The sequence below is a fragment of the Syngnathus typhle genome, linkage group LG11 (assembly GCF_033458585.1).
Source record: "Syngnathus typhle isolate RoL2023-S1 ecotype Sweden linkage group LG11, RoL_Styp_1.0, whole genome shotgun sequence".
Taxonomy (NCBI): Eukaryota; Metazoa; Chordata; class Actinopteri; order Syngnathiformes; family Syngnathidae; genus Syngnathus; species Syngnathus typhle.
Window position 1 is genome coordinate 10541294 of NC_083748.1, and position 20846 is coordinate 10562139.

Here is a 20846-nt window from a genome sequence, read left to right on the forward strand (position 1 = left end):
AATTGAAGTACTCCGTCACACCTTACTTTTTAGCTTTGACTCATGCAAATAATTCATTTTGATTCATTTAAATACAAAACAGATTGAGTTTACCTAACGGTAGCCCTCCACATAAACAATTGGGTGTTTGTGTCTTAAATGGAAAAAAAACCCAGAGGTCAGAAAGGTCATATGGGTTCATATATGCATACTTTTTCGTGTACTTTTGTTTTTGCTTGTAAATGCACAATAAGTGCATTCTAACCAAATTATTCAGTTAACTCATAAATGCCCAGAGGATCTCAAGACTTGATACACCAAATAGGAACAATACCGCCCTCTTGTGTAGACTTTGCAAACTGCTTCGCAAGCACCCATTCAGCCAAGCAACTAAACAGTTTTTTGTTTTGTTTTAAATTCACAAATTATTTACAGTTTAGACATGTTACAGAGCATCAACACCTAAATTGGTCTAATTGCCCTGCTGAACAGTCCTGGAAAACCTTCATTGTCACTCTTGGTCCCCTTCAGTCCTTCCAGAAGACAATGCACAGTGTTTCTCACATGGGAGGTCCGAGGTGAAAAGTTCATGTTCAAATCACGATCAAGCTTAGACCTCCGTGCAGGAAATTGAATTGGAGCATCGCGTGGCTGAAAGTTGACAACAAAAATGTAGACATCTGGTCATAACAGTGATAATCAGTTCAAGTATCCCTGCTCCGATTGATTTTAGTGCATATTTCCGCAACCTGAAAATAAGCAGTCCAAAAAAAAATCCCCTTTTGTGGTTCTAATTGCTCAGCTGCTGGTCATAAATACAGTCCCGCAGATAAAAGCCTACCCCGCGACAGGCAGTAAACCATTTCTTGTCTCTGCCTCCACCGCTTCCTCCTCCTTTTATTTTTATTTTTATTAAAACATCTCAGAAATGAGCTCATAGTGTCTAATGGATGATCAGCGGTCAGTGACAGCCGCAGGCTCTGACCACCATGTTGCGGTACTTCTTTAGGATGACATTGGAGCTGTCGTCAAAGTAGAGCACGGAGATGCCGTGAAGTTGCGTGGGAGCGCAGCAGGGCTTCGGCACCGTTCCCGGGTTGATAAAGTGCACCTGTGTTTAGAAGATGTAGAAATGGGTTTGTCACGGAGCTTGACGTGTGCGGTAAAGGTGGCCGTCTGAGACCTACCAGAGTTTGCACAATGGCGTGATTTGTGGCGTTCATGTAAGAATTGAGCGGGAAGGCGCACTCGCCCTCGCAGTAGTACGCCGCGTAGCCCTCCGGTGCGATGATCCAGTCCTGAAGAAAATAAAAGAAATCCAGTGACATTATAATAAAGGCATAGATAACACAAATATATAAAGATATTCCTTACCTGCCATCCCAAATCTCGAAAACTGACATACAGCTCATGTTTTTTACATCCATCTTTAGATATGCCAAGATCTAACATAGAAAATGATATTAAGAAGTATACATGCTTATAGATATATTATGTTAGCTGTAAAATGTAATCATGAAAAGGTTTTGAAAAAAAATACAATTATGAAATATTTCACATAATATTATGATTTTTTTTAAGTTAGATTTCTTAACGTAATTCTTTGACCTTCCTCTCAAATGTGAACTTTGTAAGCGGCAACGTGTCAAAGGTGAAAATGTGTGCAAAGGACACCTGCTGCGGCCTCGACCGCCTTCAGTGCGTCTTGAACGGTTTTCTGCGGTTTGGAGCGGCTGGAATGGCGCCCCCTGTGGCCGTGGGCAGAGCGGATGTGGCGAAAGCGAACTTCGTTGGATTTGAAGAAGGCAACCAGAAAGGGTTGCTTTTCTTGAACGCCGCTGCCCATTAAGAGCCCAGCCAGTCGAGGGGTCTTTCTAGAACCTGCAGTGGAGTAGAGTGAACAACAGGGGGAGCACTCTGAACTTTGTACATGCCTTATCTGTTTTAACATAGTTGGCTGATAAGGATGATTTGAATACATTAAGATGACTCCGATTGAATTTTGCATGTGGCATTTTCACGTTATCATACGACACGATAAGCACACTTTCTGTGGTAGGAAAATAAAAAAATAACGTATGGAGTTGACTGACCATGGTTGTCTTCCAGCACCAGTTGCAGGCCCAGGTTGTGTTCAGGGTTTGCCAGCCAAAGATTACTGGTGGCAGTCAGGTCAAAGATGAGCCAGCCCTCCTCTGCAGCCCACACCTCTCGCTGTTCCACCAGCAACAGATCCACTTCACTGCGACAAATTGAGTATGACAACCAACGCTCTTGGCTGAATTCAAATTATAGTAAGAGGTGGATAACGTCAAAAAGTTAAGAGTCAACCCGTTGGTTGAATTGCACGTAGTCTGGCTTCAACAACCAACGTGTCCTTTCGGAGCAGATTTGACAGATAATGTCTTTGTTTACAGAGGGATTTTTAGGCCCACCAGCAGACGTCTGTCTTTTGTCCCGACGCCTGCTCGTCTGTGCTAAGGACCCACGAATGACAATGGTCTTGTCCTCATCGGTGTCGTCAGGCCGACTGTCACCGACGAAGCCCCCCCCCCTGCGTCTGTCCTCCGCCATATCTCTTCGAGGTGCTAAGTGTTTGTGTGGTGAAAAAAAAGCGACTTACCCCTCCACCGCTTCCTGCAAGACCTGGTAGACGCTGATTCGGAACGTCTCGTTCTCATATCGTTCCTGGATAAAATCCTTAAAAATTCTCAACTCTGCTGCCGTGACAGCTTCTCCCTCTGGAATACGGGAAAGATCAAATCTGAATTCCCTTTGGTGCTTCTGGTACAGAAGTTCTCGGTCCTGATCAGCTGTTTGGAAATGAAACATGGGGGGAATTCTTTATTTATGCACTCACATCAAACTTCTGGCAGAAGTCATAAATCAACATTTGATGGCGGCTTTTACGCACGATTTACAAGCCACTCCATTCCAACGACACCGAGCTCCAAGGTTTATTATTTTAAAGCAGCTGCCGCACGCTAAACATTTGACTCCCGATGAGAAACTTCCTCCCTCGCGTGGAAAAGTTAAGCCGTGAGATGCGAAATCCGAGCGCAATGTCAAGTTGTGTCCAAACGATTCTCTGATGTGCGTCGCCTCTGGCCACATCTCGGAAACGCCGCAGCAGGAATAGAAAAACTCTCGCCTCGGTCTGCGACCTGATTGATCTAAACATCACTTAAGTCTGCCGTACATGCCAATACGAGGGATAAAAACACACCCGGCACCCAATTTGGCTCCCACATGTGCGGACCACAAGAAAAGGCCCATTAAAGGCAGTGCCCGGAAAACCACAGCTGCCAGTCTGCTTTTACAAACACATTCACATGAAGTCAAGAAATCCACACAATTCACATCGCTGCCAGATTGTGTCACGGCCGCCGCACCGCGCCTGATCCCTTTCCCATGTATGTCCGTCCCCGATTGTCGAGGATAGACGTCAAGCGGCGGCAGCTTTGCGGCTTTTCCTCCCCGCCGGAGGAAACCTTGGTCAGACTTTCCAGAAGAACAGCGGTCAGAAAAGACCCCAAAGCTTCCTGACACTTGCCCGTGTTTTTGCAGCATGAGGCAACGTGTTTGTCCTCGGAAAGAGCGCCGGAGGTCTCCGGCGAAGGTGCGCTGAGTAGATCGGTGATTTTAAAACGGCCCGATGACATCATTGTGACATCAGAAGACAAAAGCCTCCACCACTACAATTATAGTCTCACAGCTCAAAAGGTCTCACACACATTGAGGCGGTCTTTTCAAAACACTTCTAACACCACAAAAGCACGCACACACACACATATGCAGCCGAACCCTGCAAGTCATTTGTGTGACCGCAATTAAATGCTGGAAGGGAAGAGGGGGGGGGGGGGGGGGGTGTATTTTTATGAAAGCAATAATTGCTTGTAAGGACTTGGCGTGTTTACGTTAGGGACCATTAGCTGCAAAGATCAGACCTCAGATATGCAAACTTCCCTCTGGGAGGGATTTCAACACTTCACTTTGCCCCTGACACCGCTGGGCCACACAGACACCAAGCTTCCATTAACCCTTGTTGATTTTCAGATTTTTTTTTTTTTTTTTTAAGAAACAGCATGGGTGGTTTTCAGACGGATCAGAGCGGTAGCAAAAAAAATTATAAAAAAAAAACACGACTTGGGAATTATTTGTGAAGGCTTTAAAATATCACATGCATCAGTGGAAGCTCAGCTTTTCATTACTCAAGAGAACACTTTAGCCCCGCTCACACCATTTACAGCTTTCGTGTGTTGACAAGTTGGACAGCATTGCACAAACTCCAAACTGTTTTCTTACAGATTATCGCAGTTACCAAGAGAACTTTGTCAAAACAAATGTTCCCCGTATGAATACATCTGCTCCACACGGTGTCTGTTTGTGTAGGATTTGGGGAGACTCATGAAGTTTGACAATCGTTCCATTTGAAGTGTCTGTCTGATCTACAAAACTACGATGGGCACAGAACCCCGTGTGCGCTTGTTTTCGAGTGAGTGCACCGAACTGCACTGTGCCATGTGCAGATGCGATGTGGACTGCGTGACCTCCCTAGCACTGGCGACGAAACGAAAAAACACAAAGTCCACCTGCAGGATACCTTCATCAGCTCGATGCTGTGATCTTTACAGGGGGAAATGCCAGAATCCATTTGAGGCCATCATCTGGGGACCACCGTGCTGCTCCAAGACAAGTTCAAAACTTGACTTCATAGTTCATTCTTATTGTTTATAAAAATAACATTCAAATGCCTTTGCATTTACCGCTATTTAATGTTGTGTTTTTGAGATGTATTCATATCAGATGGCTCTTTATTTGTGTGTTTAAGTTCAAACTCAATGAAATTAGAGTAAATGGACAAGAGTATAAACAGGTCATCTCTTTTCAGTTGGCCTTTGACCCTCTGCCAGGCCCCGAGGCAACAATGCTGCAGGATGAAACATGACATCCATACTGGCACCAATCTGTCTATACTCTTGTTGGAGCTCTCCTGAAAATTCGACATATAAATCCAAAAATGCGAAAGCTACAAAAAAAAATAAAAATAAATCCGCAACTGACTTACGTTCCCTGCAATGTCAACGTCAGACCTTTCACGTTAAAAGCATGTAGTTAGCATGTCAGCCTTCCAGTCGAAGGTTCTGTGAATGAATTTTGGCTCGGGGCTTGTCGAGAGTTTGCATGTTCTCCCCCTGCTCGCATGGGATTTCTCTCACATTCCAAAAACATTGGGCCCCTGTTGCCTCATAAAACAAAAAGTGGACACAGACTGTTTTCAGGACCGTAGTCCGAAGTGAAACTCACAGATGTTACCCTAAAAATAGCATCATCATGATATTCAATCTTTGCAAGAAGCATTTTCACCCCAACTGTCACCTGTTGGATCGGACTTGCAGGTTCATCTTGACTACAGTTCAGGAAAAAAAAAATCGAATAAAGACACTGTGAAGGAGGACAGCAAAAACCCCAAACCAGCCCGTTAAACTGATCATAATAATGAACCCCATAGTCATTTGCTGCAAGATGTACACACGCACCTCAAACTTATTTATCAAGCAAATGCAGAAAAAGAGGGTATTTTAAATATTTAGAATGAAGAAACGTTTATGGAATGAACTTACCGAGATTGACGAAACTCATGACCATATCAGCATCATCCAGAAAGCGACTGTCCTGCAGGGTGACCAAATTGGAAGCCTGGGGCTCCAAATGGGGATTGTAGCTGGAATATCTCATGCGTGGCGCGTCTATCGAGGCAGTGTTGTAAAGGTCCAGCATGAACAACGGGGCAGCGTTGAATCTGGAGTGAACGTGCGTGGGTCGCGGGCGATGAGGCAGCCCCAGGATGGAGAGGATCTCCCGCTGCATGTCCCTGCGCTCCTGGCTCCTCAGTCGGCGATGGATGAAGCTGGAGCGCACCTCGTTGTCCACGGAGACGTTGGAGAAGGACATCTTAGAGGACGAGACGACAGAAGTCCAAATCAGGAACAGAATCTGTGTTACCAAGGCGCATGTTACGGTTTGAACCATCTTTTTACGCGCGTCTCTGAAAGATCACTTGTAAATATTCCTAGGCTCAAAAGTCTAGGAAAGGATAATAGGGTTATAAATATTTACAAAAATCTAATGCAAAGTAGTGATCTCCTATGTTCCGGTCGTGTGCTTTCCTTTCTTATGGCAATTTTGGTGCGCGTTTAGCGACCCTCTGTAAGGGAGGAGGGGCAGGTTGGTGGGGTCATTGGGGGGGGGGGGGGGGGGGCTTAACTACTGTAAAAAGACAAGATGAAGAATGGGTCCGTGTCCTTAAGAAGCGTATATTGGAGGAGTATTTTTACCCTTAAGTGTCATGCCAGATTTTTAAAAAATGTTTTAGTTGGAAAACTGTACGTAATTAAAACAGTTCTCAACACAGTTTCGAAATAAATAGGTCGGTCCCAACCTGATGATTTTTTTTTTTTTTTTTTACTCTGAGGACCGATAACCTGCCGTTTAGTGGCATGAAGGGACTTGCCAGTGGCCCCAGTGAATTAGTGTAACAATGTGCAAAGAACTCACGGTTGCTTTACTAGGGGGCCCTGGGCAATTATCGTTCAATGTAACTATTGTGCAATGAAAAACTCCTCAAAGATATCATTTGATAAAGTAACGAGCAGATGAACAGCCATGAAAAACTTGACTTCATGCTGCCATAGGCTTTGTTCTATGAGAAAGGTCTGTACTTCGCTTCAGTATTTGACACAGCAAACGTTTGGCAAGAAAAATACTTAAAGTATTAATAAAGATGGAATGTAAAGAAAAATCAATGCAAAAATAAATGCGTTCTACACTTACAAATGCGAACCCAGTAAATGGCATGTTTGTCCTACACTGCCCTCAAGTGGTTAAAGCATTGAAGTGCACATCCCCCTGGAGTCCCTACGTCATCAACCCGCGACACAGCGCAAAACAAGCGCCACATTTTTTTTGGTTGCGACGAATAAATTCCCTCTATTCGTTTCAACATCTCGGATTCAATATTGGGACGCGAAATTAACGAAATCACGGTGCGTATACTGGTGGATAAAGAACCGTCCGCATCGTTTAAATGTTGTGTTCTCTGGACGTTTGCCGGTCTGGGTGGAAGATTTCCAACTGGGAGCTAGCTAACGTAGCTGGCTCTGAATTCGCGACACTTCACGCTCGCATTTAATGTGAATAATAATGAAGCAAGATCCTAATCTGACATTTAGTTGTTGCTATTGCACACCTATTACTTCCAAACTGGTGGGCTGCTTATTGATATACGTCAAACTCCCTTGTCGAATGTATATGTAGTCTGCCTGCTTGCTTTCTGAATCATGAGAGGCCATATGCATTTCTCTTACCAGGTATAGATCGGAAATTCCGGTAATGCACCATGAGTTTATTTGGCACAAATACCGGTTTTGGAACAACGGGAACTGGCGTTTTTGGAAACCCAACAACCGACACGCACAATCCCATGAAGGTAAACAACATTTAGTGGCTAGAGATTGACTTGTGGGCTTGTTGTCCACAAATATTTGACCATTTCTGCTGTGTTTCAGGATGTTGAAGTGACTTCCCCGCCTGATGACAGCATCAGCTGTCTGGCTTTCAGCCCTCCCACCATGCCTGGGAATTTTCTCATTGGAGGATCTTGGGCTAATGATGTCAGTACTTGAAGGGCTTCTTAAGAGTGTTTTGGGGCAATTGTTAGAACGTGTGATGTAAGAAATAATTGTATGATTTGGCACAAGGTCCGGTGCTGGGAGGTACAGGACAATGGACAAACTGTCCCCAAAGCTCAGCAGATGCACACAGGTCCTGTGCTTGATACATGCTGGAGTGATGTAAGTCTTAACATACCATCATGCAGATAAACGGAACAAATGTTCAAACTTGCTTGCTTTCTGTCCAGGATGGGAGTAAAGTGTTCACTGCTTCCTGTGACAAGACCGCAAAGATGTGGGATCTCAACAGTAATCAAGCAATGCAGATTGCACAGGTAATATGGGACGGATGCACTTTCCGCCTAGTATTTAGATTCTGTGTGATCACCGCCTGACTAGACACTGCTTGCAAAGAATGATCAACCAATGGTCTCCTTTCCAGCACGACGGCCCAATCAAGTCGATTCACTGGATCAAAGCGCCTAACTACAGTTGTGTTATGACCGGAAGTTGGGACAAATCGTTGAAGGTGTGTCTGCACTTTGAAATGCGTCACAGACATTTACAACCTTTCCAACATGACACACGTTCTGTTTTTCTTCCAGTTTTGGGACACTCGCTCTCCCAATCCGATGATGTCTCTTCAGATGCCCGAAAGATGTTACTGCGCAGACGTTGTACGTAGATTTGACGAAGGGTTATGCCGTCTACGCTCTCGTTCAAGGGATGACGCTATCTCCATATCTGTGATCCGGTTCTGCAGGTGTATCCCATGGCTGTGGTGGCCACAGCTGAGCGGGGCCTGATTGTGTACCAGTTGGAGAACCAGCCCTCTGAGTTTCGCAGACTTGAATCTCCCCTAAAACATCAGGTGAGTACTAGTTGTCCTACGCATGCATTTTTATCTTGAGCCTTTTTTTAACTCCAAAATATAATGCTCCAAATGTGGCCTGCAGCATCGCTGCGTGGCAATTTTCAAGGACAAGCAGAATAAGCCAACTGGCTTTGCGCTGGGAAGCATTGAGGGACGTGTTGCCATCCACTATATAAACCCTCCGAACCCGTAAGTAGTATGAAGTCTTTTTTTTTTTTTTTAATACTCAACCACAATCTGACAGAATTGTTTACCTGTTTTCAATTAGAGTCAAAGACAACTTCACCTTCAAGTGCCACAGGTCGAATGGAACCAACACAGCCACCCCGCAAGACATTTATGCTGTAAGACTTTGATTTTTACATGACATGGAAAAACTCTCTATCTTGGACAATAACAATCAAAACCAATCGTTATTATCATCAGAATTGCTTTGATAGGGAAGGAATGACAAGAAATACTCCAAATGGATTTTCTTCCTCACCAGGTCAACGCCATTTCCTTCCATCCTGTTCATGGAACTTTGGCGACCGTCGGCTCAGATGGCCGTTTCAGTTTCTGGGACAAAGACGCCCGCACCAAGTTGAAGACATCGGAGCAGCTTGACCAGCCCATCACAGCCTGCTGCTTCAACCACAACGGCAACATCTTTGCATATGCTTCCAGCTATGACTGGTCAAAGGTAACATGACTTGAACCTGATTTATTTTATTTTTTTTGATATTCAAATGTATTGAGCTTCCTGATTTCTTCAGGGCCACGAGTACTACAACCCCCAGAAGAAGAACTACATTTTCTTGAGGAACGCCGCAGAGGAGCTGAAGCCTCGGAACAAGAAATGGTGAGAGCCCGGCAATGACCATCCATTAGAACGGATACCGGTTTCGCCGAACGGAGTCCTCACTTCCTCGACGAGCGCGCGGCTCATACTGGGCCTTTGTGACCGCCGCGCAGCCCCACGCAAGCGTGGCGGATTGGAGCAGAAACACCGATTCCAAGCCACTTCTTCTCCAGTCAGGGATTCTAGCAAACTTCTCGAGTGGGAATAGCGCTTTACACAAGTGACTAAATCGCTTTGATGGCTTGTGTGGTTTCGACAACTGCGGCGTGTTCAAGCTGCCTTTGCACATCTACAACGAGTGGGTTGAGAATGAAGCTTGCAGGCTTTTCATGCTGTCATGCGTAGCATAGCTGGCTAAAGGTTGTTTGGCTATTTATCAAAACAAATTCCTCAGAATGCAGAGATGGATCGACTACTGTTATTATTATTATCATAAAGCCATTGAATTAGGACAAGAAATATTTTAGTGACTACCACCATTTTTGTGCTATTTATTTCATGCAAAATGGGGCATCGTATATTAAATAAAGAGCCTCTGTTCTATTTGACCGACTGCCTACCTTCCTTTCTTTAGATTCGCATCTGGTGGTGTGGGGAGACGCAGACGACCAGATGCTTTAGTATGCGTATATGATCAAGAAAGACTCCCTTCTTTTTGACACACCTGGACCAGCTGCTCTGATGCTGCTTCCTGTCCATGGACCAACCAGAGAGGCCTACAAAAATGGTTGTATATGTTTATATACATATGGAGGGTTTGCCATTCATTTACATCTGCTTATGGTTTTCTTTTGTCCTTTTTTTAAACACTTGTCCATTTTTTTATTTGTTGTTTTTCTGTAGTTTATCTCTGAATGGAATTCTGATGTAAAATAAACAAGTGAAGATATGTTTGTTTGAATCTATTCCATCCACTTTCTATCATCCCAGATTTGCTAAGTGCTATCCGACCTAATTTGAAATGTAAACCTGTGTATAGGGACATAAAACCCATAATGCTATAAGCTTAACAATTTGGTTTGCACACGCATGCGTGTTTTAAGCAAGTCGACCAGCAGGTGCCGCCTGTTGTCTGTTCATCCATCCATCCATCTATTATCTTAACTAGAGGTGTTGGGTCAGATCATTGACTGAAAGAAGAAAAGATGAGATCAAAAAATCTTCAAATTGAATTCTTTTAACGTTGGAAATAAACAATCATGAAAGCGGGGCGGGGGTTGCCACGAGCTTATAAATGAGGTCACAGAGGTAGCAACAAAGGCCATGTGTGAAAAGTGAACCGGGTCATAGTGCACGAGGTGTGAATTAAATGCCACTTTATTGACGTTATTAGAGTATCACCTCACTGTGAGCCTGACTCTTAGTACTTAGCAGTGGGACTCCAAACCACCAAGGGCAAGATTTTCCGCAGCTACAATTTACCGTCTCCTCTTAAAATCCGTAAGCAAGTGGCAGCACTTTTTGCAAGGCTTGCCTCTGCAGTGTTAAACGTCCAGTCCACCTACTTAAGTCTATGAAGCAGCTCATTTCAAGCTGAGTACCAAACAAGGCCATATTTGCCATTCCTAAAAAGTGGACCTGGCTTAACTAATTTACAACATGGGAAGTGACTATTAATAAACGAGACTGTCATAACAATACAAAATCACAGCTGAGGGCCTCTACTGTAGTGAATGTAAAGCATTTTTGGGTTTTGTACGTGGAGTTAACCTCTACTATTTTATCCTTCAATGAATCCACGCCACGTGGAAAGAGTAATTTCCTCATGGATAGTGGGTCACTCTTTATGTACAGTTCGAAGTCTGAAGGACAAAGGCAGGTGCAGCGGGGGTTCCGAGTGGGCGGGGCAATGTAAGGGTAACATAAAGAAGTTGGCACGCATGCGCTAATGTGATTGGCTAAGAGTTCTATGGGGGCGGACCCACATCTCTGGCATATAAAAACACTCACCACCTCTTGTCCACCACAACAATCTACGAGTTGTGCGTACTCGCGGAGGACCAATCACGTTAGTAAATTTTCTCTCAGGTTGTTTTACGCACAGCACACTGAGTCGGTGTACTATTGCATCCAATAATATTTTTCACTAATGCCGAGGCGTCGTTAAAGCTCAGTTCAGTCAGTTTAGCCAATGTGCGCCTCTGGAGGTTTGGCCGGCTCTCCAATGCTTCTGCATCAGTTTATGAACGGAGCCCTAGAAGCCATGCATCCCACCGCGCTCCAGAAGGACACTACTTTTACCAAAATCTTCGTCGGAGGGCTGCCGTACCACACCAACGACGCGTCGCTGCGAAAATACTTCGAGGCCTTTGGGGACATTGACGAGGCTGTGGTGATAACTGACAGGCAGACGGGCAAGTCCCGAGGATACGGCTTTGTAAGTAGAACGAGACCCAAGTCGCTCATTTCTCAACCGTGATGGAATACACACGCTGGCCTCATTTGCGTAATTCGTTCAATTTGCTTTCCAAACGCCGTCTGTCTGCCTTTCCACATGTCGACTTTCTGCCCTGATCATGTAATTGAATTGTCTTAATGAGGATGAAGGCTCTCACATAAGTTAACTAAGGAGATTATATTTCCACACATGTCTGCCTGTAACACAGACAAGCCCATTCACCCCCCGAACAACCCTGGCGCATGGCTTAAGTGTGGGAGAGAGTCTGTCTGCTCTTGGTTCCTTTATATGGTTCTTTTGGAGCGGCAGCAGTGGGGGAGCTTGACCTTGTACAGCGCGCCCTCCATTGTCACAGACGGAAGCGAGCGGCCGCGTTGCTCGCCGTTTAGTTGATTTACGCTGCAACTTGGCTGCTTTGAAAGAAATAGTCTTCATCCTGTGATCAACTTTGCAAAGATCTTATCTTCTGGCACTAAGTAACTCTGGCCTCAGCTGCGGCCCCCGAGATGTTGGATCCATAAATGGTGATGGGATTTGTTTCAAAATCCAGAGAACAAAAAGGGGTCCCAATAGGTGACTTATCACGTCCGTGCCTGCCAGATAAAACCGGCCATTCTCCCTTTTGACACAAAGCACAGAAGCCATGTGAGCAATGCAAATATTTACCAGAACTCTGGAAAGACCCATCAGTACTAGTTCTGCCGGGCCCAAAGAAGGAATGGAAAAGTGTTGTCTGTTTACAGGCTGTATGGAAGACAATTGCTCTGTGTTTACACATCAGCTCCTAAACTGGAGAGAACTGTCCTACGAGTCTTGTTGCTAACGGTTGAGCGCAGAGACCGGTGTTACCCGTCAAACAGGCTTGCTCGGATGTGCCTGCTGTCAGCCCAATGCACGTGCTGAGTTGACCAACAGGAGATAAAACTGCTCATTTCCATTGGGGGCTGCCAGTGTAAACCGACAGCGAGGGGGCGGGAGAGGGGCCCCAAAGTTGAGCTCACCAAACACACTTCAGAGGAGGATTAGTGGGACCCCTTAGATAGAGCAAGGCTCCACACAGTGTAAACAAAGCCTCGTTCCTGCCTGTGTGTTCACAACACAGACGACGGCGTGTTTTTTTTTTTTTTTGTCGGCTTGCTGTTTTTCAAAATGCCCTCTAAAACAATGATAGATGCCCCCACAATGCCCCCTACATTCATTTGGATGCACTTTGGTGGGACTCGGCGGGTTAACTGAAACCACCGAGTTGGCTGAATGTGGCAATCGAAACAGAAGGACTCGTCTAATGCCTGGAGGGAGTAAGGCGGGGGGGGGGCTAAGACAAGCTCCTTAATACTATGTCCCTAATTGGATATCCTTAAATGTTACTCTGCTTGATCCATATTTCAGCGGCTGTGCTAATGCTGCTGCTTAAAAGAAATAACCATGGACTGCTTTAAGTATGAGAATTGGCAGTTTGCCGCCATGTTAATCAGATATTCTTTTTTTGCTGAAATCTTTATGGACAAGGTCTGCGGGGGTCCGGTTGCGCCTCATAGCTGATGTCATGTTTTTTTTAGCGAACCAGTTGAGGCTGAATCAACAGTGCATCTGTTGTCGGTGGCCAATCCATGCACTCCTTTTTGTATCAATTGTCCGAGTACACGAATGCGAGCAAATACTTCAACGATTTTTCTTCCCGTCACAGGTAACGATGACAGACCGAGGGTCGGCCGAGAGAGCCTGCAAGGATCCCAACCCCATTATTGATGGCAGAAAGGCCAACGTCAACCTGGCCTACCTTGGTGCCAAGCCTCGCAGCATACAAACTGGTGGGACAATTTCGGGGATTATTTACAGTGGGGAAAAAAAATGGCAATATGCTGGAGTGAGACCATGAGTTAGAATCTGAGTAGTACTTTCTGAAGTATTCCGTATGTTTCACTCTCTCATTGGCAATGTTCCCCCAAATAAGAAGTAAAACAGGCTTGCTTCAAATATTTGCCACTCCCAGTTAAAGTTTAACGTAAAACTGAGACATTCATCAAGACAAATTTGAACGCTTCAACCAAACCCACTCGCGGAATGCTAACACGTAATGGCGAAAGCTATTGATAGCTATTGATTTGACAGTGGATCAATCTTTTAGCTTTATTTATTTTTTTGCCAAGGCAAAAACCTGGCATGAAAAATCAAGCACAATATGGCGGGCGTTCACTTGTATTGCGTTGGTTGTTTGCTGAAAGCTTGGAACAGGCCCTTCCTCTGTCTCCCCACGGTCTCTGTGTGTGTATTGTTCTCCGGCCCTCCTCTGTAAATGCAAATGCATGCGCTTGTATGCGCGTATCTGACAGTCGTCCTCGTATCTTGCAGGCATATCCATCGGAGTGCAGCCCATTCACCCGGCATTCATCCAGAGGCAGTACGGGTAAGTGAAAGGGAGTGGGCGCTTGTTTGTGTGTGTCTGTGTGTGTGTGTGTGTGTGTGTGTGTGTGTGTGTGTGTGAGCCCGCGCTTGTGCAAATGTGCAATGCCACTAGGCCACTATTTCTTGGACAAACAGGGCCTCTGGAAAGTACATGTCAGTTTCTGGGCCTGCTTGCAACTCTAGAGGGAGGGGGGGGGGGATTAGTCTATTAGCATATTTGGGTTTTCTAGGCCAGGGAGATTGCTCGCATATCTGTGATAATAGAAGGGCATTCCAGAGGTGAATGTGTGACTCACTTGTTAAGTATCGTCAGCAGCTTATTGACTACTCTCCTCGACCATCCGAGATACGCTCTGCTGAGGAGTTGATGAGCGTTTCACAAAACCAACGACTGCCCACAAGCAGATCTCGCGTATCACTTCCTCAAACTACAAACTGTCACTTTTCAAAGCCGGAGAATGTATGTTCACGCAGAAATCAACAAGGGGATTTTTTTTTTTTTTTTTTACAATTCTGAAAGTAAAGCTCTTTCAAGGCATCTTCCTGGAAATCTCAGGATTTTCCACACTCCGTTGGGACAATGAAAAAATAACACCGCCACCCCAAAAAAAAACATGCTTCAACTGGCGATGATCATCTCCTCACATCCCATTAAATCAACCCGCACTGGGTATTAATGATCCACTGGGAATACTTCCCATCGTGTTCCGGGACACGCGGAGGACCCCGGAAAATCCCACGTCTGTGTTTCTGTTACCATGGTGATCGCAGATTGCCCGAAAAGCCCTCGAGGGTTTTCAAATGTGCCGTTTTTGAGGAACGGCTCTGGCAGGTGCCGGCTCATATTACGACGCTCTAATCAGCCGTGGCCGCCACCCCAGAGGGGAAGAGGCCTACACCGAGCACCTGTCCTCCTGCCCCTGAGTCTTGGAGATGGTGAGTGACAGACGCAGGCCTCCCTAAGACACGCAGCCTACAAGTGGCTTTTCTCCCCCCCCCCCCCCCCCCCCCAAGACGACATATGGCGTGCTGACATGGTTTCAAGTGGGATTGTAAGCAGAACTGGAGTATTGTATACAGTGTGTACATTCTGGCTGAGGTCAGCAGATGCTTTGGACTTTAATGGGCAGAGGAGGTGAGGCAAGTGTCAAATGTTTTGATAGCGACGACCCCTGCACGTTCACTCACACTTCTCAGTTTGTAGTCATTTTTTCATTTAAGGAAGCGTGTTCTATTTGCCCTGCATTATTTCTTTTTATTTTCTTTTATTTTTTTTTTGATTTGTCTCTTCCCTGGCCGCCACTAGCAGTGTGAAAGCTGACACGTCTGAGGCAGTGTGGGGGTTGAGGAGCAGGGAGGTTGCTTTTATCTGGAGTTGTTTTTTTTTTTAATGAGGCAGCGCGCATCCTTGGTAACACACCGCTACAGGTGTGAAACGTCGCATCCACAAGTTGAAAGGGGCACAAGGGCGCCCTGCTTCCGTGTCGCACGCAAAAAACGGAATGTCGATTGACATCCCGACAAGAAGGCGGCCGTAACATTTACAAACAAGCATTTCGTTAAAATGTGCATCTCAGAGCGGCTTGCCCCCACTGTGCCATCATGTCAAAAATCACGCAGGCCTCGCCGTCAGCACAAAACCAGCTGAGCTCGGATTTTCCAGCCAGCTTCCACTCTGGCCGGTCACCGAACCTCTCGGCATCCCCTCGCCGCTTATCTCTTTAGCGAGACGTTACAATTCACGCTAACACCTCGGCATTGTATCGATCAAAGGACTCCTTTTGTCTCATCTTATCCTCTGCGTTCCATTTGAAGTCCACATGATCCCTCTCGAGTTCCACGTGGGAGAGTATATCAGCGGCCGAGAGCCGAAGCCACAGACGAGGCACGTTCTGTACACACGATGGCTGCGTGGGCGCTCCGCACTAATGTAGCTCGTCGCAAGGGGTGCGTGAGGCTGAATACTTTTTGACCATTTTTTTATTCGTCCTCTTTATACATTAGATTTGATTCCGGCATGTGATTTTGCTCCTGCTCAGGGATGAAGTGTGTGTGTGTGTGTGTGTGTGTGTGTGTGTGTGTGTGTGTGTGTGTGTGTGTGTGTGTGTGTGTGTGTTTCGAATGTCACCTGTAAGGAAGCATTGACTGCTCAACTTGTACACTATACAGACAGTCAGATTTCTTTTTTCGATAATAATCCTCCTCCTGTCCAACTTCCTGCCACGGTTGCTGTACGCCGCCAGCTGACGATCAGAGGACAACCCCCCCCCCCTCCCCTCGCAAAAATAGGACTAGTCCCGAGGAAGGGTCTGACAGCAAATGTCCCGCCCACACATCTCGTCTCCCCGCAAGGTGCCAGCGATGGCTTGAGAGTGCCGTGGCGTGCCGTGCCGTGTGCTGTGATGGAGTGAAGTGCCTTTTTATCTCTTGCCGTGCCGTGTGATATGAAGTGAAGAGGTTGCACTGATTGCGGTGTGACTCTTTCCCTATTATGGCATGGTTTTGGGTTTGCGGTGGTTACTGCTGTGTGGGTGTGCGTGTATTGGGGGGGGGATGACATCCCTGTCCTTGCATGCTTCCATTTCTTGCTGTGTTGATTCCACAGCAGCCTCTCATTACTGATGATTGAAGACGGAAGCAGATTTTGATTTTTTTTTTTGGTATCAGCACTGAGAGGCAGCTCAGTTAATGACATTTGTTGTGCTGTGCTCATCTTTGTCCGTGATTGTTTTGCCACTCAAAACTAGAATGTCAAGTTTTGAAAGCGGAAGGGGTCTCTAGCTATTTTTATATCCTTTTTTTTTTTTTTTTTTTTTCCCAAATAAGGGGAACTTTTGTCTGCTACTGCTCTCTGCTCTACCGTTCAAACACGGGATAGCTCCTCAAAGCAAAGCAAATCCTCTTGATTCGAGTGGCAAAAATGTAAAAAAAAAAAAAAAAAGAATATTACCATACTACTGCAAGTCTTTCTCTGTTCGGTCTGTGTTGTCTTTTCCGTGATTTGGAACTGCCTGTTGACATTTTACATTAACAAGGAACATAATTTTGATGTTTGTGTTCTAAGTTCAGTGCAAAAGTCTTTGCTACAATGACCTCATTTTGACTGGTTAGGGTGTTAAAATTCTGAATGATTCATAACTCCACCATCCTGTATTAGCCAGAAAGTGGCCTGCTAACAAACAGGTGGAAAATTAAATGTGATCCACCACTCTTCTTTTTTTTTATATATTTTTTTACTTCTTACTTGAACGAACATTATACTAGATTTGGTCATTATAGCATTGCTGGCAACAAAAAGACATTTGCACTGTGCTGTGTGTCAACCAATCAATATTATTTTGGTAGCCCTAGTTCATTTTTGGTTCTACGGACCTTCTGACCACCACACCAAACGGCTTTAATCACCTGTCGAAGAGCTTCAGCACCTGACGGCAGTATTGTTAAGCCCCCCCCCGCAGTTTGTGTGTGTGTGCGTGCGAAAAGCAGCAGCTGTAAAAACACTCTGCTGGTGCCTGAACTTGAAAACCTGCCACTAACGGCTGACTCTTAGCATTCAGCCGCCCCTCCCCACGCTTGGAGCTAAGAAGGCCCAACCTAACATGTTTGGTAGGTTTCTTTTTTTTTTTTTTGGATTACCGACACAGACCGAAAGTAGAGTCATCGCCATCTCCTCCTAACCGTCTCTGGCACTCGCATCTGCCAGAGTTCCCGCTAGCCACAGTTTGTTTTACGCTCTGGAAGCAATGTAAACAATAGAAGCTAGAGCCTCTTTGTCTCTAACATCCCTTGTTTGGTCTTTTTTTTTTTTTTTTGGCTGAGTGCAGGTTGGCCCCGCCTTACGTCTACCCGCAAGCCTACGTGCAGCCCAGCCTGGTGCTACCCACCCAGCTGTCGTCCTCTGTGACAAGCAGCCCTTACCTGGACTACAGCGCCGCCTACACGCAGTACGCCCAGGCCAACTTTGAGCAGCAGTATCCCTACGCCGCCTCCCCGGCCGGCTTTCTGGGCTACAGCTACGCCGCCAGCCCCGCCGCCGCCGGTGTGGGGCCGGCCCCCGCCGCCACAGCGCCGTCCACCGTGCACCCGGCTCTGCCCTCGGCCGCCGCACCGGCCGCCGCCTTCCTGCACTACGCTCCGCAGCAGCAAATCCAACCCGACCGCATGCAGTGAGATGGTGGGGGGGGGGGGGGGGGCGAAAGGTGGACCGAGGGTGGCACATGCCCTTTGGGGGGCTACCCTGTTTTCAGGGCGTTTCAGGAAAAGGAGGGGGACGATTGCACTAGACGCTATCCATCAGGATGTCCTCTTTGCTCATGGGGTGAAGGTAGGGGAGGGGCTGGATTACAGCTAGGCGGGCTGAGACGCTTTAATGTATAAGATCGCTTCCAAGGGCTTCTAGAAGCTGACTCTTTATTATTGTTATTATTATTATTATACTTTATATTGTCCTTTATTATTATATTGACACCATTGTTAATTTGTAAGCCATTGTTATCATTGTCATGCCTCTCGGCTCGGTCGGTGGAGTAACATGTCTGTGGTACATATTGTTTTGAGAGCTTTCTGTGACATATTATCAGCTGGACGCGAGGATGACCGCTGGGGGGGCAGAGGACCATCAGGGGTCGAGTGACGACAGTCAGCCCTCCCACTATCACTGTCCTCGTGCTAGTGAAGTAAAGCACTGCACCACCATGAACAAACTCCCAGCACTCAGCTCGGCTCCAACCTGGAGGACACCACGTGTGACCTCACCAGGAAAAAAAAAAGAGAGAGAGAGAGAGAGCGAGAGAGAAGATCTCAACATTCAAGCCTCGGAGCTGCGTTGCATTCTGCCTGGACAATATCAGGAAGACAATTTAGTCTTTTTATTGAAGAGGCCTTAACAAAGAAAAAGTCTGCTACTTCCCCTCCTGATTCACACAAGCTCCTTTTGCCAGAAGTGCAGACTTTGTAACTGCTCTGTTTCCAGCAGTCACTCATTAACCTGACCCACTAGTCTCTTGGTTATTTTTGGTGGATGTAGATGATTACTGTATGTGGCCGTTTGGGACCAAGCAGGCCATGTACGTTTCATCGACGCAATCCGACACTGTTTTCAACCAGTTGTTGTCCCCCCCCCCCCCTCCCCCTTCTCTATCTGACTGTCACCAATTGTCCAAGCACTGCATTCAAGGTGTTTTCAGTCCTCAAGTACATTTACAATATTTATATGTAGGTATTTATAAGAGGTACTAAGTTAAATAGTGTGGTTTTTTTTTTCTTTTTGTACTATGACTGTAGTTGTAGCACTGATGCCAATGAACCTGCAGAAGCATACCTGCACATCCATGGGTAGAATTGTCTTTGTCACCATGTCAGTGCATTTATGTGAGCGCTGCTACAGATGAGGCCTATTTGTAGTAGATATCTCTCTGGTTGCATCAGCATATGACTTTTATAGTCCTTTTAAGAAAAGCCATACAAGTTGAGAATAAAGAATTTGTACTTAGTAATGCCGTCAGCCTTTTTTTTTTTTTCATAGTCATTTCAATTTCAGAAATGATAAAGGTTGAAGCTGCTGAAAAGGTTACCGTACTTCTGTTTGGTGCGAACGTCATTGTTGGTACATTGTGGCTTTAATACGGAGTCACGGGGTTCACTTATCCAGGGGAGTGTGTGTGCGTCACTGGATCCTCTGCGTGCGTGTTTGGGCGAGGGTGGGGGGTGCATAAGGCCCCCGACTTGGACTTATCAGTCCTCAACACCACCACCTGTTTGGGTGCTATGCGTTCTCGACGCCAGCGCTACATTAGTTGCCCCCCTCACCGCCCCGCCCCGCCCCAAAAAAATAACTATCAGGCACTTTTATTCCCTTTCTACTCAAGCTCAGCTAGTTTTATTTTCCCTCCCAGCGTCGCTATTTGATTACGCTTACATCAGCTCTTTGTGAGGTGTCACCTAGAACAGAAAATAAAACGCAGCTAAGGTTCATCAATGTTGGCACCTTGCTTTTTAAACTACGACCGATTATTTTTATTCTGGTTCTAGCTTTCATTGGTATAAAGCTCAACTAAGTTTGACTGAAAATAGTTTCCAATTATTTTTCTTGTCATCCTCAATTACTACTACTAATTCACTATTGTAATATAGTTATTAATTAGAATCTTGCCTTCTCAGTAAACAACAACCACAATCATAACATCTGAGTCATCTGTGCTAAAGACAGATTTAGGTGTACCTAATGAACTGTCTGGTGAGGATTTCTAATATCGGTGACATAATTCAAAATAAAGTGTCTGACCACAATTGACAAAATGTTTCTGCTGTTTCAGCGTCAGCCAACTAAGATCCCCCCCTCTTTTTTTTTTTTCCTTGTCACTGTTTATCTTTGACTATCTCACCAAGCCCGTTCCTCATCCGCGTTCTCACTCACCCATTGATTTACTCAACTGGGGCTGTCATTTGTGTTTTACTTTCCTTGACATTTCTGCCACTCGTTTCCACTTTGGTGAGCGCGCTGCTGTTTCTCCTCACGCTTCATTGCTTATTCTCTCCACTCTCATCTCCTTTCCTTTTTCTCTTTCTCTTCTCCTCATCTCTTGCCTCGCAAAGACACGCCAGAGAGGAGCCCAAACTGAGTTGACAGTGTGTCAACTTGATAAAAAAAACAAGCTCACGCAGGCCCCAGAAATG

The 20846-nt window shown here is 45.8% G+C and overlaps 3 protein-coding genes across 8 annotated transcripts; 2 read left to right on the forward strand and 1 right to left on the reverse strand.

Annotated features, from left to right (window-relative positions):
- Window positions 1-374: 374 nt before the first annotated feature.
- Window positions 375-6201, reverse strand: LOC133162591 (bone morphogenetic protein 7-like). Of its 3 annotated transcripts, none has more exons than XM_061291885.1 (7): window positions 5604-6200; window positions 2603-2792; window positions 2073-2221; window positions 1654-1860; window positions 1354-1424; window positions 1167-1277; window positions 375-1090 (listed from the first exon to the last, which is right to left on the reverse strand). In XM_061291885.1, exons 1-7 carry the CDS (start codon window positions 6010-6012, stop codon window positions 941-943), a joined length of 1287 nt encoding a protein of 428 aa, XP_061147869.1. In that variant the 5' UTR covers window positions 6013-6200; the 3' UTR covers window positions 375-940. The 3 variants fall into 3 exon arrangements, with proteins under 3 accessions (XP_061147869.1, XP_061147871.1, XP_061147870.1); XM_061291887.1 differs by lacking the exon at window positions 5604-6200 and adding an exon at window positions 3533-3803; XM_061291886.1 differs by lacking the exon at window positions 1354-1424 and having other exon boundaries at window positions 5604-6201.
- A 666-nt stretch (window positions 6202-6867) lies between these two features.
- On the forward strand, window positions 6868-10256 carry rae1 (ribonucleic acid export 1). Of its 2 annotated transcripts, XM_061292197.1 has the most exons (13): window positions 6868-7025; window positions 7350-7468; window positions 7548-7652; window positions 7740-7832; window positions 7901-7987; window positions 8095-8181; window positions 8258-8329; window positions 8416-8523; window positions 8609-8715; window positions 8795-8870; window positions 9014-9208; window positions 9282-9367; window positions 9942-10256. In XM_061292197.1, coding segments are annotated over exons 2-13 (1107 nt in total). In that variant the 5' UTR covers window positions 6868-7025; window positions 7350-7378; the 3' UTR covers window positions 9943-10256. The 2 variants fall into 2 exon arrangements, with proteins under 2 accessions (XP_061148181.1, XP_061148180.1); XM_061292196.1 differs by lacking the exon at window positions 9942-10256 and having other exon boundaries at window positions 9282-9371.
- A 1069-nt stretch (window positions 10257-11325) lies between these two features.
- LOC133162402 (RNA-binding protein 38-like) lies at window positions 11326-19666 on the forward strand. 3 transcript variants are annotated; one of them, XR_009716214.1, is made up of 5 exons: window positions 11326-11744; window positions 13453-13576; window positions 14118-14172; window positions 16415-16578; window positions 17996-18137. XR_009716214.1 is itself a non-coding variant. In XM_061291557.1 (4 exons), exons 1-4 carry the CDS (start codon window positions 11499-11501, stop codon window positions 18339-18341), a joined length of 771 nt encoding a protein of 256 aa, XP_061147541.1. In that variant the 5' UTR covers window positions 11326-11498; the 3' UTR covers window positions 18342-19666. The 3 variants fall into 3 exon arrangements, 1 of the variants encoding a protein (XP_061147541.1); XR_009716213.1 differs by having other exon boundaries at window positions 16415-16523; window positions 17996-18132; XM_061291557.1 differs by lacking the exon at window positions 16415-16578 and having other exon boundaries at window positions 17996-19666.
- The last annotated feature ends 1180 nt before the right edge of the window (window positions 19667-20846 follow it).